At 43.5% G+C, this 25,434-nt stretch overlaps 2 protein-coding genes across 26 annotated transcripts; one reads left to right on the top strand and one right to left on the bottom strand.

Moving 5' to 3' along the window:
• The first annotated feature begins 8,441 nt into the window (after positions 1 to 8,441).
• LOC136461559 (uncharacterized) lies at positions 8,442 to 17,561 on the top strand. Of its 24 annotated transcripts, none has more exons than XR_010760372.1 (19): positions 8,445 to 8,937; positions 9,127 to 9,190; positions 9,392 to 9,484; positions 9,663 to 9,707; positions 9,783 to 9,847; positions 9,960 to 10,049; positions 10,136 to 10,854; positions 11,000 to 11,063; positions 11,222 to 11,278; positions 12,289 to 12,344; positions 12,455 to 12,508; positions 12,898 to 13,188; positions 13,273 to 13,389; positions 14,114 to 14,155; positions 14,963 to 15,027; positions 15,098 to 15,166; positions 16,304 to 16,557; positions 17,076 to 17,144; positions 17,241 to 17,561. XR_010760372.1 is itself a non-coding variant. In XM_066460839.1 (19 exons), the coding sequence occupies exons 12-16, from the start codon at positions 13,080 to 13,082 to the stop codon at positions 16,364 to 16,366; spliced, it is 348 nt and encodes a 115-aa protein (XP_066316936.1). In that variant the 5' UTR covers positions 8,445 to 8,937; positions 9,127 to 9,190; positions 9,392 to 9,484; positions 9,663 to 9,707; positions 9,783 to 9,847; positions 9,960 to 10,049; positions 10,136 to 10,854; positions 11,000 to 11,063; positions 11,222 to 11,278; positions 12,289 to 12,344; positions 12,455 to 12,508; positions 12,898 to 13,079; the 3' UTR covers positions 16,367 to 16,402; positions 16,483 to 16,557; positions 17,076 to 17,144; positions 17,241 to 17,561. The 24 variants fall into 24 exon arrangements, 2 of the variants coding, with proteins under 2 accessions (XP_066316936.1, XP_066316935.1); XR_010760370.1 differs by having other exon boundaries at positions 14,919 to 15,027; XR_010760368.1 differs by having other exon boundaries at positions 13,273 to 13,650.
• A 1,933-nt stretch (positions 17,562 to 19,494) lies between these two features.
• Positions 19,495 to 22,259, bottom strand: LOC136457487 (transcription factor bHLH30-like). 2 transcript variants are annotated; one of them, XR_010759736.1, is made up of 3 exons: positions 20,938 to 22,259; positions 19,988 to 20,599; positions 19,495 to 19,830 (listed from the first exon to the last, which is right to left on the bottom strand). XR_010759736.1 is itself a non-coding variant. In XM_066457519.1 (2 exons), the coding sequence occupies exons 1-2, from the start codon at positions 21,253 to 21,255 to the stop codon at positions 20,120 to 20,122; spliced, it is 798 nt and encodes a 265-aa protein (XP_066313616.1). In that variant the 5' UTR covers positions 21,256 to 22,259; the 3' UTR covers positions 19,495 to 20,119. The 2 variants fall into 2 exon arrangements, 1 of the variants encoding a protein (XP_066313616.1); XM_066457519.1 differs by having other exon boundaries at positions 19,495 to 20,599.
• Positions 22,260 to 25,434: the final 3,175 nt, after the last annotated feature.

Raw genomic sequence — 25,434 nt, 5'->3', positions numbered from 1 at the left:
CAGTTCAGTTTTTTTTAATTATTACGTTCACTTCCATTCTTACCCCGTAAACTTCGCTAAAAGATTGGGTCGAATCATCATAAAATTAATGAAGTCACTACAAGCATCTTGTCGTTAACAACGGATACATCATCTGCTACTAAAAACTTAGGCCCTGTTTAGATCCCACCCAAAAACTAAAAAATTTCAAGATTTCCCGTCACATCAAATCTTGCGGCATATGCATGGAGCATTAAATATAGGTAAAAAGAATAATTAATTGCACAGTTTGCCTGTAATTGGCGAGACGAATCTTTTAAGCCTAAATAGTCCATAATTGGACAATTTTTGCCAAATACAAACGAAAGTGCTACAGTAGCCAAAAGCTAAAAATTTTCGAAACTAAACGCGCCCTTAGCGTCTTTATATACCGGAAAACATCAAGTGAATATGAGCACCTATACAAAGTCATATGCTTGGACCTAGGTAGACCGACTCCACCTACTAACAAACAAATTACGCTCTGTTCCCTTGGGCTTGTTTGGCTTATAAGCCGTACTTTTTCAGTCAACGAACATTATTTTTCACTCACACTAAATCAGCCAACGGTACTTTCATCCATGGCTTATCAGCCAAACAAGCCTAAACGAACAGTGTTTTAATCGGACCTTCTTTAGTCCTTGAAGTATGGCGTTTCAGACGGTCAAAACAAGCTATTTGTCTTCGCAAAAAAGAACAAGCCGTTTGTCATGTCCAAAACTTCATATTAGTAGACCAAAGGTACTGTCTTTGGCTAAAAAAAATAACATTCTAGAACTCAAAATTTGTCTCGTAAAACATATCACTCTAGCACTTGGGCACTCAGTAGGGCCCATCCATGGTCACTTCACATCTTGCCGTTAGGCTTCATAACTTATGAAAACTACGGTCCTGTTTGGTAGAGTTACCATCGGCTCCGGCTTCACTGATGTATGCACTGTTTACAAGAGCTTCTTTTATCTCTCCTCTCTCATCCTCTCACAGAGCCGGTCAAGACCTTTTATAGCACACACAAAAAAAAATTTAAGTACCAACATGTTCAAGTCTGTCGCTCCTTGTCGTTCATTACCTTCACGTTTCAATTTAGGTTTAGTCACATTTCAAGGAAAAAATACAGCTTCACACATAGATCAATGAATTAAAAAAGTGTTACATGTTATGTTGGGAGCCATTGCAAAGATCACTTAATTAAAAAATGTTACATGTCATCTTGAGAACCATCCATATACGTTTGCATGTGTTGCGTGCATGTTAGATCTAATTTATAGATATTTTTCGTGCGATTTTGCTTACCTTCCTATTTCTCAAAATAAAAAAAATATTTCTTCTATTATCTCTAAGGAGGTAATATGTGATTATAGACATCTAGATGACGGTGACCGTTGTTGGTAGTAGGTACGCAGCAATTGGCCCAGCGCATAGGGACACTTCATATTAGGCTAGAAAATTAAAGCTTATATAAGAGAAATTTTATGCCACACCTAGGGTTGTGGCCCTAAGACCATATCCGTCCACGACGTTAATAACTTAGGGGGCTTTTGCCCCCCTCCCCTGTCCTCCCTTCCATCCTCTTTTTGAGTAAGGTAGTGTTTAGTTAAAGGGTGTGAGAATAAAAAAGAGAGGTTGATTTAGGGTGAGTCTGTATGAAAAATTATCTAGACGAGCTCATAATGCTACTACGACGATGTAGGGGCCATCTCCTCTAGTGTATAGAGGTGTGAATGGGGGTATAGACGGGGATGGTTAGGCATAGCAACACATGGTCACTGGTCAGGGTAGGCAGTAGTTGAAGGTGCATCTACATGCGAGGGCAAAGTCCGCGAGGGCACGCTAGTAGAGTAGCGTGAGGTAGTGTCGTGGCTGGCTTATGACCTATGCAAAAGCAGGTCAAAGGTGTATGGAGTATCGAATCGCCAAGAATGGCTTGAGTGGAGTCGGGTGGGGGCATACTGCAAGATGGTGATGCGATTAAGGGAGGAAGTGGGGTGTTTAACGGACAAGTGGAACCTGTAGTAGCGTTGGCTAATGGATCTGTTATCTTATCCATTCTATATCCCCAACCAAAGACAATAAACTGGAACCGTTCTACCCCTCTATCCAAACACGTATCTGCATGGAACCATCTCATCCTCCCTAGTATAAGCAATCGAACCATTCTGTCCCATCTTGTTTTGCAACCAAATGGACCATAAACTTTCGTACTCGTATTTCGACAAGGGAAATGGAATCGACCTCTTTGTTTTCAGAGGTTACACTTGGCCAAGAAGGCATTCCAATCCCGTATAGCAGGAAAACGGAAGAAAAAAAACTCCTCCAATCAAAACAAACTTCAAAAAAAAAAAAGAAATAAAAAGCTCTTCTAATCAAACACAACACCATGCATGTGAATGCTAGTTTACTAGGCCATTTTACTATGAGGTATGAACACAAATACTCACAAATGCAACCAATCGAATTTGGTCGTCTGAACTAACAGTATTAAACAATATATAACCACAACTTGATCACCGATGAAAGAACCAACACCATCATCGTTCATCGACGACCTCAGCTTGCACTTGCACCTAGTTTATTTATCATCCAATGGACCGATATATATAGATGCCTAGCTAGGATTCACATGCGCGGGCCTGCACTGCCCTTTATCTGTTTTAGCGTCGCTAATAGTTTAGTCTTGGTACCTAGGCAGAAAGCAAAAGCAGGCACGAGGGAACGCTTTTCGTGGATCCAAACGGCAAATAAAACGATCGATAGACAGAGACACAGGCACCACACAGGCCATGCCAATGCCATGGAGAGCGTAGCCTTTGAGCTGTCGTCGTAGCTCCTTGAAGGCTATCGTTTTCAGGTTATGAAGAAAGATGGAGTGTGCGATGGAATGGAAGCATGCATGCATGTGGTGGCTGGCAGCCCAGCCGTAGTTTAAGATATATATACTCCTACCCTCGTGTCATGCACGGTGCGTGTAGCAGGTCCCTTGAGCAAGAATTCAGATCGCCCGGCTTTATTCGGATCATGCCATGCACGGGCGTAGGAGTAGTAGCTAGGCGTATAGCCCATGTCAGCATGCGTGGGCGGGCGCGATCCGTCCGTCCTGAAAAGGACTTGCAGAACAATTCAGCAGGCAGCGTCGTCGCTGCTCTGCTCACAGTCACAGCTCACTATCTTCTATCCTATCCATGCATCTTCTCCACTTCTTGGATGATCGAATTCCTGCTCATTGTGTCCCTCTGGTATGGTAACGCTGCGCTGACTGAAGAGATAGAGAAATAACAAATAATAGAGTGAGAAACTAGTGCATTTCTGCTTTTCAGTATGCGTACGTGATGATAGAATTCATCCATCCATAGTACAGGATTTCATTCAGAATCTCAGCTAATAACTTGCTGTGGCTGTGAGACATGCCGAGAGGGGAAGAGGGGGTTGGCTTCTGCCTTTTTGGTCTGGAGGAGAGGGGAAGGGAGAGGGACGACTCTCTTTCTGGAAACATGATGGTGTCCTGTGCAGTCGCTAGCCTAGCACTAGTAGCCTGTGCGGGGGAATATTTGGTGGCGTCAGGCGACGTCACGCACGCGGGTGCAGCTGCAGACAAGCGAACGGAGCCCCGCTTTTGTCAGTCCCACGACCACTGGGACCGGTGTGCCCAAATCATGAGCGCGCGCGGGCTTGCCTAGCTTACAATTTATTTAATCGATCGATCGATCAAGGGTAAAGTCAGGGCCACATTTCATGTTGGTATTTGCGTCTACTGGTACCACCCCTAAATTCCAGGCGAGAAAAAAAAATGTGGAGTAGATCCATTCATTTCTGCACTATAAAACGGTGTGCATGCACATATTAATTTAGATAAGTATATTATCTCTCCCTCCGATCCATCTAAAAACAGTAATTTTGGAATAGTGCGGAGTCAAATTATCTTTAAGTTTGACTACATTGTCTTTATGAATTATCATTAGATCTGTCATGAAATATATTTTCATGATATATCTATCTAGAATCTTAGAGTATGTTTGGATGCATAGGACTATTGTCTCCAATAGTTTTATTAAAAAAACAATTGATAAATCAACGAATTTGTTTTCCAAGTGGCTAAAAAAGTTGTGCGCATATTTGCTGGGTTGCTTCAACCATTCCTATAATCTCGCTCCTAAAAGACACACAACATAGTTTTGCATCAGACTATTTCCAAATCACTCCAACTACTTTTATACTTTCTCTCTCTTATATTTACATGTGTCCTTACTCTTACTCTTTCACACGCCCTTCCACCTATAGATTGGTCGTCTGATACGTGCACGTATATTTCCGTCCGATTGGATCGACCCCCCCCCCCCCCCCCCCCCCCCCCCCGTGCAGAAAGATTGGGATTTGAGATAGAGAGTTGTTGGAGAGTGATTTTTTTTTCAATCTTGTCAAAAAATCAAGATTGGGAGTAGGTTTTGCAAACTCCCGGGGATGCCTCTCTAGCCAGCTAATTTTTAGTCCTATCCCATCCAAACAAGATGCTAATAGTGAACTATTATGTTAGCCGGCCAAGTCTACAAACAACTGTTAGCTAACTGCTAGCTTGCCAACTGTAACTAATTTGGACTAATTTTTAGCTCCAACTAGTAACTAGCTTTAATTGGTGCAAACAGGTTTACTAGCTCGAGTTGGTACTATCCGACGCTCCCCCAGACTCAGATTACTGCAGAGCAGCAGTACCGGGTGCCAACTCCACGATGAACAGTGCTCAACCCGATAAGGAACAACACCACCCGATAAAGAACCGTACCAACCCAATGCAGAACAATACGAACCCGATACGGACCAGTACGCGCCCGTTATGGAACAGTACGCACCCGTTACACCTTTTCTTTTCCTCTTTTTTTCTCCCGCCCTCCTTCCCACGCGCAGCGTGGGGGCTCACGCTAGTTTTTCATAAACTTGTCAAACTTAAATTAGTCTAATTCTACTAGCTATAACCAAACAAAGGGCATGTTCACTTGAACTTATCAGCCGTACCATTTTAGCGAAATAATATTTTTTATCTCATAATAAATCAACATCAGTATCAGCATCAGTCATTTTTCCAGCTAGCCGAACAGAGCCTAAACAGTAACCTTTTATTACTAAGGTGTGGAGGTAGTACATCATACATGTAATGCCAACAACGTCGGAGAGAGAGAGAGAGGTGTGACAACGGTACAACTAACGTTGAAAACGGACGGAAAAAATCCCGTTCCATTTTCTATTTTCTTCCGTCCATTTTCGTATTTGTGGGATTCCTCTTCCGTATTTATGGAAACGGGAAAGGGGTTTTTCCGTCCGTTTTCGCGAGATCCCGTTTTTATCCATAATTGATCCGTATTTATTCCGTTTTTCATCCCGTTTTCAATCTATGTGAGATATGTCTAGAAATTGATATGTTCATAAACCTACCAATCACAAATTATGCATGTTAACACGTTAACACATGGTATACTAGTGAATATTGGACCGATAATTTCGTACGTGTATATTATTTTGTGACTTTGTTCGTGTATACTCAAGAATATTTGATCATGTTATTCGAACTTATTTTTCCGGCTCTCCGTCCGTATTTGTCTGTTTCCGTATCTTCGTATATCCCCATCCATTTTTAATTCCATTTTTTTCGAACCCGATCCGGTTTCCACTAAAATAATAAAAACAAAAATGGAAGAGAAGTTTTTCCGCCCGTTTCCGTTTTCAGACTAGGTACAACGGCCGGCTGGAAAGTGGGAATGGCGCCATATGCAGCCGCGCGAGCGCGCAACTGTGCGGCGATACCCTGCAAACAGTGGCCTCTGTGATCCACCCGCGTGGCCAACTCCAACGGTTTCCTGGCCGCTGTGCCGGCCGGTCTGCCGGCGGATCGATCGTCGATGGATCAGCCGGGCGCCGAGGGGGCTGTCTGTCTCTACGGTCGGGGCGGCGCGGCTCTTGTCCGGCAGTTCCAGTCCGGGGTCCGGGACGACGGGACCGCCGCCATTATTCGTCTCCACGGGCGTACCATGCACGGCGCAAGGGAACAAATCCAGGCCTACCTGCCCAAGCCGGCCAACCTGTATTATTACTATATATAATATAATAAAATACAGTACGACTATACTATTAGCATGGACTACTTACTGCTGGTCTTTCAGCCCGTTGGCTTGATCATATTTTGCTGATAAGTCATGGCTTATCAACCAACCAACAATATTTTTCTCTCGTACTAGACCAGACAATAATACTTTCAGTTATAATTTTAAGCGAAACAAGCCAAACAAACAGGGCATTTATACATGATGCTAGCTAGCATGCATGCAGCTGCATACCACACGTCGTCCACACCACTCTGCGGCAGTGCAGGTGAGCTGGCTGCCTGGCTGGTCGATGTCTAGCTGGAGCGCGAATACGTGGCGGGCTAGGCACGGCCCCTGCATGGCATGGCCTGTACGCGTGTCCAACCCGTGCGCACGCAATGCAAAGAGATCGATGAGAAGAGAACCCAGGAATCTGCAGGATGCGTGCGTGCGTGCGTACGTGACGAGGGCGGGCGGGCTGCTGGACCATTGAAATTGAAACGACGCGACCCTGGAAATCATTGGCGTCGTCGACACGACGACACGTACATCACACACACATCATGCATGCATGGGTCAGGATCGATCGGAGGACTCAGGAGGCCGGGGAGATGCATGGGAGTGCATTGCATTTGTGGCTTAATGCTGATGCATGCCCTAGCTACGCTGCTATTGAAAAACTTTTCCGAGACAGGCAAAATGAATTTACCGAAGCAGGCATAACAACCGTCTCGGTCTATTGGTCACGGTTAATAAAATCTTTACCGAGACATTTCAGATGCCCGCCTCAGTTAATCAAATAAAAAAACAAAAAACCCGTGGACAGGCCCGCCGAGCCCATCCACGCGCCGCCGGCGGCCGTCGTCGTCGCTGGATACGCCGCCAGAGACCACGCCCGACCTGGATCCGCCGCCGGAGGACGAGCCCGCCCTAGATCCGCTGCCGGGAAGCGCGCCGGCGCTGGATCCGCCGCTGGAGGGCGCGCCCGCCATGGATCCGGCCGCCCTTCATCGGATCCATCCGCCGGGGGGCGCACCCGCCATGGATCCGGCCGCCCTCCACTGGATCCAGCCGCCCTCCACCGGAATCCGCCGCCGATTTGCACGCCCGCCATGGATCCGGCCGCTCTCCACCAGATCCAACTGCCGGGGGGGGGGGGGGGCGCCCACCATGGATCCAGCCGGATCCAGGGTGAGGAAGAGGGGTCGCACCCGCCACGCCGCTGCCGGAGGAGAGCCGCGCCCGCCGCGCCGAAGAACCGAGCGAGGAAGAGGGAGAGGGAGAAGGAGAGGGCGGCGGCGCTGCATGGGGATAGGAGGAGCGGCGTCGCTCAGAGGAGTCGCGAGGGAAGGGGCGCATCACGCGGCGTTGAGTCGCGCGCTCGGGTCAGAGGACAGGGAGAAGGAGAGAGTGAGGTGATAATGAAACCCTAGGGTTACGTATTTATACTTAGAGCGCTTATCGGTCCTCGATCTGGGCCGATTTGGGCCTTGACCTTTTTTCCAAGGCGGGCAAGTTAGGAGGTCCTCCTCCAAAAATGGGGGTATTTTTTTAGGCGAACACTTATAAAGCCCGCCTCGGTTAATAGATTTTAGGAGGCGGCCATAAATCAATTTTGCGAGGCAGTTGATTGTAACCGCCTCGGTTAATAAAAAGCGACCGCCTCGGTTAATCCCAGACATTAACCGAGGCGGTTGAAATTTCTACCCGCCTCCGAGGCCCATTCCAAAACGCCTCGCAAAAGATTTTTTTTAGTAGTGCTAGCGTGGCTACCTACACGGCTATACCGTACATCCTTCATGCACCGTGTCGTCGTCCTTTGCCATGCTTACCTGGCTGTGCCTATACACCGTACCATGTACTATTCACTACTGCCGGTCCTCATGTGCATTGTTATACATGGGGGACAAACACACACAAGTCTCTCCCATGCAGTGTGCACACCCTACTCCTATACCTGAAAGCAGATATTAACTTCATTATTATATAGTACAATAATACATACAGTACAATCTTCTTCATCGTCAGGAGCTCTATATATCCAGTTGGCAGCTAGCAGGAACGATGTATAGTTTAGGTTTCTAACTAGACTCCACGTATAATTCCCACTAAATTACGGTTGTAGAATAATGCATGTACAAGAGAATCTAATTCAAAACAAACAAAGATGGCCAACTCCTCCAGCAGGGGCGCCATCCACGTCGCCCAAAATAGCCTCGTCCGTCCGATCAGCTACAAACGGCGGGGGGCTCCCGGAAACAAACAAAGTTGGCCGTGTTCCTCGCCTCTGAGCCTATCCACGTCGTCTCCAATTCTCTCTCCCATCAGATTCACTCCACCTGCAACTACTGCAACTACTGTACACAGCCCCAAAAATATCTTCTCACCTCCCTTCTCGAGACCCTTCTCGTCTCCTGGCCGAGTCCGGGGTCGACGCCCACACCCCGCGGACGCCGCCTCTCCCTCCTCCGTCTCAGCTCTGCCCTTCCCCTCTCTCTCTCTCTCTCTCCCGACGCGGCAGGCACGAGGCAGGCCAGGGCACGGGCGGGGAGCCCCGGAGCGGGCGCTGCCTCTCTCTCTCCCTCTCCCGATGTGGCGCGAAACCGGTCGGCCCCCGCGGTGGCAGCGCACTGGCGCGGCGGCGCTCCGGCAGTGGTCGCAGCCGCTGCCCGGCGGCCGCTATCCCCCACCCGCATCCCTCTCTCCCTCCTGATGTGGCTGCGCATCGTGGGTTCCCCCGACATGGGTGGGCGCCAGCGGTTGCACGACCGGCACAGGGCACAAGCGCTGCCTGGAGGTCGTCCTTATCTCCTCCGTCAACCATAGGATTCGCCGCCGTCCTGATACTGAGGTTCGCTGCTTCTCCATCTTGATCTCAAGCTGCTTCTGTTCCATCTTCATCTTTTCTTCTCTCAGATCCCAGCGGTTGCTTCGGAACCCAGGCACTTGGCATCTGATCGTAATAGATCTCCTCATCCCCATTATGGATTGTTGTTAGCATGCTCCAGTTTTAACTTGCTGATTTATGATTTCTGTGCAGAGTTATTTACGCTGATAAATTGATATGTGCTGACTGTAGGTGCCTCTTGCAGGGATATATAAGGGTGAGCACAGTATCCATTTTTATTTACCTTCTTACTGGACTAAGCATCACCTATATATACATGTTTTGGGTTGTAGTCGGCCAACAAAATGCTGCTTACATCCTCTTTCATTACCATCCTCCAAAGAACATTACTGAAGAACTCCATAATGAAGCTACTTGAACTGCATACTTAAATTATTTACCTGTACTTTTTGACCAGGTGGCGGATACCACACCCTGGAAGAGTTGGCGGTAGATTCTGCATCAAGTATGCGATGGCTGCGATGCTGAGTTGGTTGCTTGGTGGCAACAGGTGCATACCAAAATTATGAATTACTGTCATGTGTTCCCATTGCACGCACATGTCCAATAGTAATAGGTTTCCATTGGTTTACCTGTCTTATGCAAAGATATAAACACCACCCATGCTCTAAGTTCCCGATAACCATATCCGTACTCATCATGCAAATGAAACTTTTCATTGTCTACAGCTAAAGCTAGAAGGAAGACCTTTAGACTGCAGATTCTCGGACAAGGTACGTTGTCATAGTAATCGTGGTTGATTTAGTACCAGCATTTAGTATTTACTAACATCTGGCGCCATTCTGAAGGCAAATGACCAGACTTAGCGATGGTTTCAGGATCATGACGCACTAGAAGAAGCTATGGGTGGACAGTACGATCTTTGTTTCTTCTTTAGTTTCATTTCGTTAAACAAGAGTTTGCTTTATTGCTTTATTTCAGCACTTTCGAAAAAAAAGTAAGAACACTCATACTACTATTTGCAGATGGTACCTCTTCCCAACAGTTGAAGGAAACAGCAATACCTTGCAGCCCATTTGTTTAATTAGGGACGAGCAGAGGTCACTGTCTCTTGGGTATGTCTAGGTAGCAATTTCAGATCTTCTCTAATTGCACTCAGTCAAGGCTTTATGCAACAAAACAAATGAATTTCCTTTTGCAGAGGCCGGTCAGATCCTAATGACTCAGCTTCTTCCCTCTACATGCTCGTCGACTTGCTATCTGAAGCCTCTACATATAACGACTCCTGACAAAAAATGGCGACCTGTTTAAATAATTCAAAAATACTATTTAATGTCTGTATATTATGTCGTTATCTCCAGTACACTTAGAAACTGTCTACTTCCGTTCTGTGTCATGTGACTAACTATGTGCCTCTCTATTTGAACACTTCTTAAATCAGTTCTGCGTCAAATGATATATCTATGTATATATTTGGGTATCACTTTTACCTCATCTGCAGACCATGAACCAAACTTTTGTCTGTATATACTTGGCTACAGCTTTTATCTAATTTTCAGTCTATGAACTAAACATATATTTCCTATGTATAGCAGTCATATTCTCTCTTTTCATTGCAGTCTGGTGATTACCATAAACTAAACTGATGGACACCAGTTCTATGAAGAAGATATTTGAAGATCTGATGAATTTTTTCCTTATTTTTTTATGTCAGCTTTTCCTTTTTTATTGTACCGTTTGTAGACACACAGCTACCGGTACCAAAAAAATACAGTATACATGTAATATACACCTCTCTTATTGCTCCTATTATTACCATTATATATAGAACATGTTTTTTATGTCTTCAAAATCTTTCCAGTGCCCACCAACGCATCTTGGGCTTACCAATCTTTCAAACCTCGGTTCTACCATGATGGTGTAAGGTTCACTTACTACAATGATACCTACCGCTTGTGCTTTTAGTCATGCTGATAGACATGTCTATTGGTTAACCTTTGCTAAATACCTGTATTGTTAATCATGCTATATGCACTAACCCTAGCTATATATTGTCCAATTGCAGGTTCGGCCTCCTGAGGTCCTGAAGAAAGAGGAGGGGTTCGGCTAATTTTTGAGATATCATTTTGGTCAGTTCTTGTGACTCCTCTGCTTGTGAAGTGTTTGCACATTCTGTCCACTGCAATCAGATTAGAAACCAGCTGAATGGATTCTTATGTAAATTCTCCTATCTCCTGATTTGCAAAATGAATCATATTGTTTCAGAATTTTGCTTTATTTGTTGCAGCCCAGTGTATAAACACTAACGTTGCCATGTTTCGTACGGTCCCCTACTCCATAGAAGGTATGATGCTACCTCCGAATAATGGTGCTCTATTTTTACAGTACAATTATTTTATATGCAATGATGTCAAAGCTTGATTCCTTTATAAAGCAATGGTCTCAGATCTTAAATGCGTTTAGTTGTTGAGATAGAATAGAACGGATCAATGAAATTTAGTGATTTGACTATGTCCATGGCCAGTTGGTGCTTGGTAAAATCCATTACAAATTCCTCAATTATTTCTATGTGGTTTTGTTAGAAATTAAATTCACTTAATTACTTCTACCTATTTTTTAGCCTTTTTTGTTCAGTTAGATTTCCTGCTTATCCAGTTCATTGCTGAGGCAACAAACATGATGTCAGATCTTTATCAGATTCGAAATATACAGTTTTCTTAATGACTGATACTGTAACGGTTACAAACCATAATTCAATTTTTTTTAGTTCAGCAACAGCAAGGATTCAATGCATGATTTAGGTTGCTCACAATTAACTTAATTTTTCGTCATGGCCAAAGTTGGATGGAAATTACAAAAGAATGATTTCGGGTTTGTGCATCGTTAATAGTCCATTCAGACATAGAAGAAGCCTTCAGCTGGTATATGATGCCTGTCGTTGCTCTGTTCGAAAATAATAAGTTTGTTACCACATTAAAGCTGATGTCTTCAAATCAGTGTTTTTAAAGTTTAGTGTTGTCATCTCCCGTTGTTCTCATGTATATGCAACGACATTGGTTGACAATGTCTAGGTATAAATAGTATATGAAAAAATGGTCCACTTAATAATGAGAGCCAGTACAAAATATTTTGCTAATGGGGTTCGGATTTGCTAGGTGTTCTACTTGCAGCGTATTTGTACAGCGAAACTGGTCCACGAATATTGAGGGAGCCATTTTAAAATCAATTCTGTTTTCACAATCCTATGACTGAAAAATGATGTCTTCACATGATTTGTTGGTCGTTCTATTACTGACCACACCCCAAACCTGATGATGTATCTATTTCTATTCATCTCTGTCTACTTTCTTGCAGGTCTGAAACAACTTCAACTAAGGTCCTGTGGAGCAACTAGATTAGAAAGTGAACTGGTGAGCTCATTTGCTTCTATAGACTGCTATAAGCGAATTTCTATTCCATTACATGATGTCCTATGGATCAGCTACCCCATTAAATGATTTATTCAGCAATTATTATGTAGGCTGCCATAAGCAAGGTTCTATTCTACAGCAAACTTCGCCTGGTTTATTTACAGGTTTGCAGCTGCCTTGCTATCCATTTACAGTAGGAATTTTGTAGCTATTTTTTATTGCAAAAAAGACCACGAGTTTACATCTCATGCTTGGGCATAATTAATAAGCCTGAAATCTATTTGTTATACCTGATTAGCTGCTATGCAAAATCAGTAGGATGGTACCCTTGCTTATAGTCTCAGTTTGTGCCTTTCAAAGTAGCTATCTTGTCTACTTGCACAATTGCTTAATTTACATATTACATGAAATTTATTGTATATCCAGAACAATTGCTTAGTATACCTGAAACAAATGCTTTCACAACTTTCGCAAACAAATACTATTTTATGGATTTTATCTTGCTTAATAAAACTGATGGATTTTATGTTGCTTAATAAAACTGCTTCTTCAGGACAACAGTTGAGGAGACAGTAAGGGTGCTAAATGGAGGCATGGGATCGTACACTCACACATAAGTTTTTACCTCTAATTTGTGTGCCCTTTAATTAGTGCTTGAGTTGACATCCCCTTTGATGAAATTATGTTCCACCCTTCCTAAGAGCTGACACAGTGGAATGGTAGCTATTTTGATCCATGACTTTATGCTCGGCCCCCTCAAGATCCTGCCATGTACGCTTACACAAGATATCCAGGAGATGGAAATTACAAGTAACAGCCACCACAGCAGGTCCCTGCACAACAGGTAACCATGTTTCTAAAAGACCTACAACAAAAGCTCAGTCGTGCAGCTGTGTTGCACTAAGATGGCTTGTTTCTCCCTTCGCAGTAAAAATAATGGAGACACAAGCAGAATTATTTGCAAAGCTGCCGCACTGTACTTGGGAGAACAACCTCAATGCATTATTGGCATGAGAAACTCTCATTACCTTTCGAGCTGCTATATGTGTGTGCCCTTTGCCACAACTATGATTCTCTAAACTGCTTTGCAGTCAATAGACTGACCCATTCAAGAAAGTTGCTGCTGTTAATAGCCTAAATGGCTTTTCGGATTTTTTTTGCTGCAAGCTGAATTTGCTGCTTCTTTTTAGCATCATGAACCTGTACTTTACACTGAACACTTGGATCACTGTTCCGATCTGCTGGTTCAAGTGTTTGGAAACTGTAACCTGTTGCACAGTGTCTTTGAATGACAATGTCTGCTGAGGTGCATCTTCTATCTGGAAGTTGATTTGCAATTTATATAGTACAATATAGTTGCAACTGACTATCTTATAAACCTAAAGATATTCATTTGCACTCGCGCGTGGGGGCGCGGCCTATGTATAATTAGAACTATGAACCTTGACTGTGATGTTCATGTGAATTATCTCGCAAATTGTTTCGCTTCACACAGAACCCACTCATGAAACCTCAATGGTCACCTATCTGGGCGCGCAGACTATACTGTTCGCATAAAAAAAACGTAGCAACAAACTTTTACGTATTCCTTCCTCATGCAGCCCCTGTAACGCTAGCCTAAAAGCTTTGTTTCCTCGCGCGCCCAAGATATTTCGGCATCATTCCCCTTCTATCTGGAATATCTAGATTTTTCTGTTTCTCTTCAGATGTATTTACAATTGGGCTCACATTGATTTCCTCTCTTACTACATTTGACACTGTTTGCACAGAATCCATTGTGTTGCACAAAATGGGCGAGCGACGAAGAGCAGGTACATGTTCCCCACTCTAGCAACTCTCTTTCTCTATCTATGTAGGTTGATGCTCTGTAAATCTCGCTTAACATTGATTTGATTTTTATCCAAAGACGAAAATATTAGCACGGTTTTGTCAGTACTTTTGATCTCTAATTCTTTGTGTACATAAGTAAATAATTTTAGTAATTGACACCTCGGTTTTGTTAGTATGGTAGCTTTTGCAAGTTGTAACTGTATGATTTTTTAGATATCAAATTTAGATGGAGCTCATCACGTGAACTTGAACATCAGCGTAACCATAACAATGTATTTTGCATTACTGTTGATTATTCTATCTTTCATTTCATTTGTATCTCTTTTATTCGAATGAGTATTTACTTATTTTTTTCAATAATTTCTCGCTACTGCACATGTAAAGCTGATGGTGGAATTGTTGCTACACGTGAGGAGGTCGCATATTTGATTAGATCCATTCACTCTTTATTGTTTTATTTTTCTGTAAAATCTGGGTCTAATTGCCTGATACTGCTGCACGGGCGCGCGAAGTTATCAAGGTGAAAATACACTAGACAACTTTTACTATGCTATACTATATCCTTCTTCTGTAGGTTCCTGATCATAGAGACCACACAAATGCAAATTATCTTGCTTTGTTCTCCGCATCTACGCCCGCTTTTTTAAAAAACAATATAGCCTATATATAAATGCTTCCAGATAATTAACTTAACAAGCCAACGATCTCCTTTTCCGATTATTAGAGCAGCGACCCTTTGTGCAGTTCTGCCCCGTTCTTCTAACCGTTCGGCGCCCTTTTTCCTTAAGTGATGGTGCAAAGGATTAATGAGAGGATGGGGGATGCACTGGCATCAGTCCCCGTATATGATAAGGTGCACTTCCTTGGCTCATGCTTCAGATGATGCCTTGGTTAACTTTGACAACAAAGATTTGCACGTGCAGGTTTTAGCTTTTAAAAACAGGATGGTGGTGGAGGATTTGACAGCAACACTGAAAATCCTGAAATGGAAGGTGTGTGCTTCTCTCCATTGATTTGCATTTATATGTTAGTTCTCGTTTTACTTAATTATAGTTCAAGGTGTTCACATAGAATCGTAGAGTAATTGAAAATGTGCTACTAAAGTACTGAGTATGCATCCTTTGTATATAATCCTTTACCTTTTTTTTTGGGTCATCTTTTATTTTGCTGGCTACACATTTCAGTTTGTACAACCTAAAAGAAAAAAAAATGTATGAATCCAAAGACTTGAGCACACTAGCTACTAGATTATGAGAACATTCATATATGTAATAGTTGCATTAAGACTTAAGCAGATGGCTCGAGGGATCTTTTGTTTTCTGCATGAATGTAGTTATAGTTTTTGCTGGCTTTTGTCTTCTATAAAGGACTTAGGGCTTTCTATTTTTAAAATCTTAGTTTAGGTGCTTCCAATTATGAATAAAATAAGAGCAGCAGACAAAGCAGTTAGTATGTGGTCAGTGGATACATACAAAACTCATACGAACCTATCCTAAACCTCCGATTCTAGAAACCAAGATTTTTTTACTTTCTGCACTATGGTTCATTGACACTCGACTTTACTAAAAAGGTGCTTGTGCCCACCTGCTGGCCTGCCGAGCTCTCGGTTTAGATTTAGCCTCAGTGGATATAGAATGTGATCACATTATTTGTCTTTCAGATAAGCTAGAATTCAGCTTTATTCCTTGCTATTTCCTTTGCTCATTTCTGATGCTTTATATAGTTTCTTTTCCTGGTTTTCCTTCAAAGATTCTTGGCACTGAGATGGCTTATCCTTCTGCACAACAAAATTGTATTTTATTCCATGATTACGTTTTACAAATAGGTTTTACATCTAGCAGCTTATATAGCATAGAAGTCATATGCAGCCTTGATACATACTGCCTTACTCTAAAACTAATCAAGGGCCTCAACAAAGGATATTTTCCCGTCAATTCTGTAAAGGGGTTGCTAAATGCAGCTACATAGTTAAAACATCTTTGTCTTGTGCCCTCCCCTTTGCATTGCCTTTGCTTGTGATAGACCTGTGTATTTTTTGGGCACTGCTTGTGATTAAATGTAACTTATGTCCAATTGCGCTTCTAATATAATGTTTTTATCCAAATTTATCTGTGATTTCTTTTGTGCAGTTCTTCCCCGTTGTTCGAACCACTCAACGCCCTTTTTCCTTACATGAGAATGCAAAGGATTAATGAGAGGATGGGGGATGCACAAGCATTAGTCCCTGTGTATGATAACGTAAACTTCATTGGCTCATGCTTGAGATGATGCCTTGATTAACTTTGGCAACAAAGATTCCTACGTGCAGGTTCTAGCTTTTGAAAATATATAGGATGCTGGTGGAGGATTTCACTGCGCCAATGTGAAAATCCTGAAATGGAAGGTGTGTGCTTCTCTCCATTAATATACGTAGATATTGTATATGTAACCCCTTTTATTAGGATGGCAAAAGAAAACACATCTCCAATTGAGTTTCAGTTTTATACACTTTTACCTTTTGTAACCGGTTCATACGGAAGAATGAGCCATTTGCCAGTATAAAATAGGTGTATTTTTTTACTCTGCTTTAGTTACATGAAACTTCCATTACAGTATGCAAGAAACTGTTAGCAATGAATGTTGTATTCATATTTGGCTACTTTATATCACATGGAATAGTTCTTTGTGGTTCTGCTGTTAGTATCTTAATAGCCCGTGAAAATTTAGAGAACCTTCATGTCGCTATAGATAACATAGATCTCAAATGCCCATGCATTCTTACCTGTTCTTTTGAGCAATCTTTGCTTGTTTCTCTTTTACTGAGTAAAATCTTGATGTACGACGCAGCTGTTTGTGTTATATTATGTCATCTATGCAACTCAGTTTACAATGTGGCCAATTGAACAATGTTATCGATTACAGGTAGATGAATTGAACTATATATATGCCAATAAAAAAGGGTTATGCTATGGATACTACGAAACCAACAAGGTACGCTTCCAGCTAAGTGTCCCATCTACTACCGCTACCTCACATATTCAGAAACAATGGATGCCTATGCCTTCAGCAAAAATACATCTCAACCAGACTGTAGACAGAAACGCCGAGCCTAGAAGCCAACCGCTGGGATTGGATGAATGCAACAGAAGAATGATGTACATCAGCATCATCATGCATCGCCTATCACCAGACCTTCACCAGCACCACCACACATCGGCAGCGCTACTACCACTGAAGACAACTATTTGTGTACACCGGCTTAGAGATCAGCTACCGTGTATAGCTTTCCCACTATAAAATACTTATCCCTGTAATATATTTCAATAGACCTGTATAACCTCTTAACGTGCTACCACGCGAGCGCGCGGAATCGCGCGCCAATCCACTAGTCTATATATATTCCAATCACGCGAGAGACCAGACGGTCGATCTCAAAGCCGTAAGCGTAAGCATATATAGTGAGTACCGCGCCACATGTGGGTCGCTCACCAAGTTGAGGAGCCAATGATGCAGCTGTGCCAGACTGTTACTTAATCCATCCATCGTCAATACCAACATCATGCAACGCATATAGCTAACCATCTGCTGCAACCTGCATCAGGCGTCGGGAAGAAGCATGCAGCAGACCACGCACACACTGTCAATTACTCTGATTGTTATATAGTTTATTGCTCATTCTATGGGATCAGCAGCTGGCTAACCCTGCTGCGCTCTGCATTATATTATTACGACCTCTACCTCTACTCCTCCTTGGGGATCTGAAAAAGAACCTAGTCCAACTCATTCCCTTCCACACCATTTTCTTATTCGTCCAGCGGTACGTAGGATATGTTATTCAATTCTCAAGAGAAATATCGCCAAATTGTTTGTTGTTTACTGCTAGCTAACAGTACCATTTACCAATGCCATGTTCGATTGGCTGATAAGATATGACTGAAAGTACTATTGGCTGATTTATTATGAGAGAAAAATATTATTCGTTGGCCGAAAAAGTACGGCTTATAAGTCAAGCGTGCAAGCCTTTACTAGCTGGTGAAGCTGCCTCTAATCCTCTAAGCTACCTACGCGTACAAATTAAACATGCATTTATTTTCCATCTACCTTTTCATTTTACCTCATGCAGAAGCTCGTGATCCTCACTGTGGGCCAATGCAAACATGATGTAGGCTATGAACACTCAACAGTAGATAGGCGTACGTATGTATTCTCATCGGCTGAGAGCAGCAGCTTGCAATGAGAGTTGAGAGTCGAGACCACACTTGAAGTAGCTAGCAGGGAGAGAGCCTGATGAACTGATTGGTATATATAGACGATGGATGGACCTCATGTTCATGCATGCATGCTCTTTCAGATGCCAACAGTACCTAGACCCGAGTTTAATAGTGCTTGCACTAGGTTAACCGCCAGCGATACAAGAGAGATTCCTAGAACGGGTCAAGCTAAGGGTCGTCTGCGTCGCCCGCCCGGCCCAGCAGATTCGATCTCTGCTGCCGCTGCCTGCAGCCTGCTGCATGCATGCTCTGTGGATTTGACTGTTGCTACACATGGAATGATGGGAATCTCTCTTATTGCTAGCTCCTGCTGCATGCATCTTGGAACGCTGATGTAGGAGTATTTATTATTTACAATGTATATGCAAGGGGACAGGTGATTCTCTGGAGATCTCAGAGATCCTTGTCATGCGCATGGCCTCATCAGCAACTCTCAGTCTCTCGTGGAGGCCACAGTAGAGACCACTGTTCGATTATATTCCTACAATCCTATTCCTACGTACATACCCTCAATGCAACGTCCGACGTCTCCGTATATATATAGGTTCTTTTCTGATTCATAGGTGTACTGTTTGCAGCAACATTCAGTATAATAAAGGTGCATGAATGAATGTTAATTATCAGTGCACCAGCAGTGTTTCAGATGGTAACCAGTTGTTTGCAATATTCGAATTTGAAAATCGATCAACACCTGTGGCACAGCCCGAGAGATTTGCATTGGTCAGAGATATATGCATGTTTGGGAGATTCAAATTTGAAAACCAACATCATCATCGATCGTTCTAACAACGCGTACGAGTCTTCAGCTATTATTGCTGATCAGCTCGGTAGCTGCAGGACTGATCGAGCTCTCACTCTCACTCTCTGACTCTCACCAGCAGGCCAGCATTAATCTGAGTTAGTAACTTCTGCACATGCATGTAGGGAAATAACAAGTAAGCCCTGTTCGCTTGACTGAAAGTACTGTTAGCTGATTTATGGTGAAAGAAAAATATTATTCGTTGGCTGAAAAAGTACGGCTTATAAACCAAGCGAACGGGGCATAAGAAATCTGAATGTGCATCTGCGTGGAAGTGAGCAACAACATCCCATCGAGTAAAAAGCTGCACATGCAATTAGCATACATAAAGGGGCCGGGCAGCTAGCCCATAATTAAGGCCAATTTTTTCTCTCGCAACAAATCAGCATTAGTCGTTTTTTCAGCCAGCCGAATATGGTCTAAATTTAAATTACACTGGGAGTAATAATCCTCTTCCAAAGTAGTCGTAGTATTAATTAAGCATGCAGGGATCAAAATGTCCGTACAAAACAAGTAAGACTCCATTCGCTGATCTGAAACTTGGTTGAAACTGACTGGAAAAACACTGTTCTGGCTGAATTGTTGTGGGAGAAAAATACTGTTCCGGCTGAAAAAACAAGCCGAATATAGGGTAAGCCGATCAGGGCCTAAAAGGTAAACAATACAATCACTGTAAATCAGTGTGTCCAGAGAATCACTCTTCATCATGCAGTTTCCGTGCGTGGTATAGCAGTAGTAAATAAATCAGTGCAGCAACTCTTTACCTAGCCAGTGGTAAGTTCAGGAGAACACACGACGAATATCGTTCGGTTCATGGAGGATAACCTAACTCCTGACGCTTGCTTGCACGTACGTGTCTTCGTCTTCTCTGAATGAATCATCCGATCGGTCAAGGTTCAAGAAGAGCAGCTGGAGGACTCGAAGGTGGAGACCCTCCGGCGCTTGTTGAGAAGCGACGCCCTGGGCGCGAACTCGAGCGCGGAGTTGACCCTGTCGAGGACGGACTGGAGCGCCTGGTGCACCGACTCGACGACGGCGCCCACATCGCCGTTTCCGCACGACGACAACGACGACATGATGAGGAAGGTGAAGCGGCCGCGGCCGCCCAGCGTGGTGACCTCGGAGCCGACGACGCTGAGCCGCAGCGGCCGCAGCGCCTGCTTGACGTCCGCGAACACGTCGGCGCCGTCGTCGCAGCTGAGCGTCGCCCTGACGAGGACGCCTCCGGTCGTCGATGGAGGCGCGCCCTGGACCAGCTCGACGGCGACGTCGTCCGCGTCGGCCGGGACGGCGCAGTGGTCGCGGATGCGCGCCGCCGTGGCCTTGAGCTTCTTGACGTGGGTTATCACCTCCGCCAGCAGCGCGGCCTTGTCCATCTGCATGCATGCCAGGTACAGAGTTGGGCCTCAGCTTCGGGGTATGAGCTATCTGACAATAAAGGTAGAACTGGGCCTAGAGCCAGATATAGTTGGGCCTTTCCTCGACTGGGCTTCGGCCCAGTCTCCACCACGGCGAGTCGGTGACCAAGTTTGCTGCACTGCCAAGCCGCGTCACCTTCGCCGGCGCGGCACGGCGCGCCGCTGGCAACGGACGGCGGACGGGCAGCCCGGCGCGCCGGTGCAACGATCCCCGCCACCGTATCGGCACCTAGAACGCCCATGCACTGGTACAAGTTACTAAGGTAGCTACACGAGAAAGAGACAGAGGCACTGACCTTGTCGGAGCAGGGCACCATGGTCCGGAGCGTGGCGAGGTGCGCGTTGATCCTCTCCCTCCGGCGCCGCTCCGCCTCGCTGTGGTTCTTGAGGGCCATCACCGCCTTGTCGTCCCGGAGGTGGTCTCCCTTCCTCTTCGGCGCCTCCTCCGTGGAGGCCGCAGCGTCCAGCAGCCCGCCGCCGTCCAAGACGACAGGCGACGTCGAAGACGCTCCCAGCTGCTGGCTAACAAGCCCGTAGTCGTTGTGTCCATGGCCACCGCCGTAGAACGCGTCGAGGAGCCCGGCGTCGGCGAAGGGGACGGAGCCCATATCCATGTCGTCGTGAAAAGCTTCCAGGATGACCACGACGACGACGACGATCCACGAGGCACAAGAACATAACAGTGCAGCTGGCAACTAGTACTTCGTACTATATAACGAACTCGGCAGGTGCCAAGCACGCAAGAGCAGTTGCCTTTTCCGATGGATCAGGGCAGGTGATCGGCAGGGACAGGACAGCTCTTGGATCCAAGAAGTTGCGGCCACAAGGGCCAAGAACGCGCCTCCAGAATGTTTCACACACTAGACGGGAGGATGGGAGGCAGCAAAGTCCAAGCGCACCTTTGTTTCCCAAGCTTGGACAAGGAACAGCAGCGAGGCAGCAGCACCAAGGCCCTGGTTCCCAAGAACACGGGCCAGACAGGAGCTCTTCTCCCAAGGGAGGCGCCGGCACCGGCACCGGTAGACAGGCTCGCGACGAGATCACACGAAAAGCAGAGCCATGTCTTCTAGTAGGGAAGGAGACTGACAGCAGCAGGCAGGCAGACAGGCAGGCAGGCAGGGTTGGAGATCCGAGAGCTGAGTGAAGAACACCCAAGAAAGAAAGAGGAGGGAGACGGTGGGGAGGGGAGCACGAGACCAGCTGGGGCGCTCAGGGGCCTGGAGGCCGGTTTGGAGGGCAGGACCAGAAGGGGAGCCTCACGCGTCGCAGCATCCTCCGCTCCGAGCTCGCCTTGCTGCCGAGCCTTGCCGTGACGCGTCGCTGATCCATTGGTGGCTTTGGTGAGCTTGCTTGTTGCGTCCTCCCGGAGCTTCTAGTGGAGGGAAGGTTTCATCTTTATGAAAGGGATCATCTTCTGATATATGCACGCAGATGCAGGCGATATGTGTGATCTTTCCCTCACCGTGTAGCTATAGCTCTTGGTGATTGGTGTCTTTGGTTTGTGGCTCTCAGGAACTCGTGTTTCTGCCTTCTGCGATGACAAGACTAAGGCAAAGCTGAGCTCTCGTCAGAATGCTCTACAGCTCTAGCAATAGCTCTGCTCTTCGTGAGTGGAAAAGGGTTTGAGTGCGAGGGAGAATATATATACGTGTCTTGCGTGTTGAGTGTTCTTGTCTGATTTTGAGATTGTTTTTCCGCGATTGACGTAGAGGATAAGGACTAGTCGTTGCACATTTTCTATGTTGATTGCTGGGTTTGCTTGCTTGGCCTCCTTGCACCTTTTTTTGGGTTTCTTTCACCTTCCGGATAGCGCCGCGGGAATTTCTTCATGTTCCTACGATTTTTGTGTGTGTGATTGCAGGTTCTTCGATCATCTGGTCATCCTAATATGACCGACTCCACTGATTAGCCGACGTTCGCCAGATTAGGGCGTGTTTAGAATATATGAAAATTTTCGTGTTCCTGCATTTTTTTCTATGAAATTAAACCGATTCCTTTGAGATTCCTGTACTATTTTTTCTAAACAGGCCTTTAGAATCCAACAAACGATGAGATAATCCTATGATTTTCCTTTTCTAGAAAATATCTTTACACAACTTTTAAGTTTTGGAAAGTTACAATTCATAACTTTATGCAAAGTATTTTGCGCGACATAACTTACTACCACAACTTCTGTTCATAACTTTTAAATATTTTTTATATTAATTTATAGACAACTTATTATGAAAACTTTTACGTAACATTTAAAACTCAAATTTTGTTCATAACTATTAGTCAACAAATTTATAATTTTTCAAGATAATTTTTATAGCACGACTTTACATAATAAATTTTTCGAATAACTTATACACATAAGCTTTTATTGTTCAATGTCTTCCAAAAACATTATGCACAACTTATGTTCTAGACAAATTTCTCGATCTTAAAAAATCTGTTCACAGAATATAGAATAAAAATGGGCAGATTAATATAAAAAAAAGGAAAGAAAAAATGAAAGGAGAAAAAAAGAGGTGAGAAAATAAAATGCAAAGGATAGAGAGAAGAAAGATAAAATGAAAGAGAAAGAAGTGATAAATCGAGAAAACAAAGAAAATTCCAGGGCGTAGGAGGAAAGGAAGATGGATTGCCATCTTGCGAGTCCGTACACGTCGCAATCTGGAATTGGCTAATCCAACGCCCGAACTCAGAGTTGAAGTGCTAATGCAACTTGTTCAGGGACTTAAGTACAACAACATGGATGATGTAGCATTCGAAACAAATGCCAATTTAACTTTGGTGTACTCCCTCTCCGTTCCAAGATGGAGATGGTTTTAGTTTTGTTTTATAATAACTTTGGCCAAGGCAATTTCCAACCTACAACTTGCATTGTAGTTTGATTTTTTTAATCCTGAATTACGAGATCAGGTTACCTAACGCTTTTCAACTATTGAAACAGAATAAATTTAATTCTCTAGATATTTTTTAAAGATGGGTTTTAAATTTCGAAAAATAATAAAAACTAATTTAATCTCTAAAAATCCATAAGTAATTTATCTTAAATCAGGAAAATGATATCTACATGCTGGTGCTCTATTTGGAGTTTTTTTTTAAATTTTATTCATTCATGTGTTCTAGTGTTTTGCTGTTTGCAGTCGGCCCTATAGTTTAATTTAAATTATCATTTTGTCCTCTGCTTATGTTGATTCCATAACTAGTTGATTGCATGGTTTTTGAGACATTAGTATCTTGTTTGAAACCTATAATCTAATCAGACAATCAACATAAAGTAAAAGCGCTAGCCATGCAATGCTTGAATAGGATCTATACAAGCATGGTATTTATAGGGTTGTAGCATCTTCCACGTCTTTCTATATACTCATAGTCTGCTAGATCATCTTGGTCAATCTCCAAGTCTTATATAGTGCAAAATGATGATTTGAATAAATAATAAGCACGACTATAAGCAATAAAACAATAAGAATACAAATAAATAAATTTCAAACAACTCTAAATAGATCACCAAAATAGGCAAATTATATTTTTATAAAATAATTGGTACTAATTGTATATTTATTTGATTTAGAATAGATTAGTTACAAAATTTTAGAGAATAAATCAAACCTTTATTATTTTCAGAAAAATAGGAAACCACCATTAAAACTAGTTAGCAGTTAGAGGACCAAATTTATCTGATGGTTTCAATAATTGAAGGATGTCCATCATCTGGTTTTATAGTTTATGGTTGAAAATCGAACAGTTGAGCAAGTTAGAGGTTGAAATTTTGACTTTACCCATAACACACACAGTACACACACCTCCAATACCAAATAAATGCGCTATCAAGACATACTTCATGTTGCATTAAATAAATTGACATTGTACTTGCTGGTGAATTTTCCTATAATTTGATTAAAGTAGATAAATTTAACTTAGAAAACATTAAAGCAACCTGCATTTCGAAAAACGTGCCAGACATATCGACACCTTGGCAAGTTCAAAATTTCCCACCTATCCCTGACGTAGTGACACCTTCAGTAGACAAGAACAATTGCAAATTGTTCGATCATTATGTCCTTATTAATCTGACGTCAGGACTTAGAGCTGATGAGCTAATGCAACTTGTGCAGTGACTCAAGTACAGTGTACACTGCAGCATGGATGATGATGATGTAACATATGGAATCGATGCCAATATATTTAGAAAGAGCCATTGTCCATAACTGTAACAGAAAATGCAAAATAAAAGATGCAGTCCATCTATTCCAATGTGCAAGTTGTTTTATGCATGGCGGGAGAAGATAATCTAGGCCCACCTGTTCCAAATGCCAGAAAACCAAATCTTGCAAGGCCAGCTTCTAGAGAACAACCCATGTATATAGCCAATGTGTCTCTGAGGAGATAACCTGTAAACTAGAGGCAAATTTATCTTAAATAAAGGGAGAACGTTTCTGGAATTTCTAGGATGTAGTTTCAATATAAAATGAGTCCTCAGGAGTCTGCTTCATATCAATCCTTGAAAGTATTTTTCAAGTCCAATTTTACTGCAAAAGTCTTCACAGATTTTCAGAGGGAAACGATCTCATGCCTTCTTGGGTCAGTCTTGCATCCAAATAACAGGATCAGCACAACAAGATGCATCTGTTGATGTACCCTTGTGAATTTCCTGCATTTTTCTTCCATGTCTCCGCCGGACTTTTTGGAGAGCATGCTATTTGGGTAGTTTCTTTTAGCAAAAAAACAATAAAATATATGTATTGCTCCAGTAGTTCAACCAACTGCATATACTTTTATGCCACAATCTATTTTTTTTTCTT

This window comes from Miscanthus floridulus, chromosome 6 (assembly GCF_019320115.1).
Source record: "Miscanthus floridulus cultivar M001 chromosome 6, ASM1932011v1, whole genome shotgun sequence".
NCBI classification, from domain to species: Eukaryota; Viridiplantae; Streptophyta; class Magnoliopsida; order Poales; family Poaceae; genus Miscanthus; species Miscanthus floridulus.
Note: the sequence above shows the minus strand (reverse complement) of the source record. Positions and strands in the feature narration are given on the sequence as shown.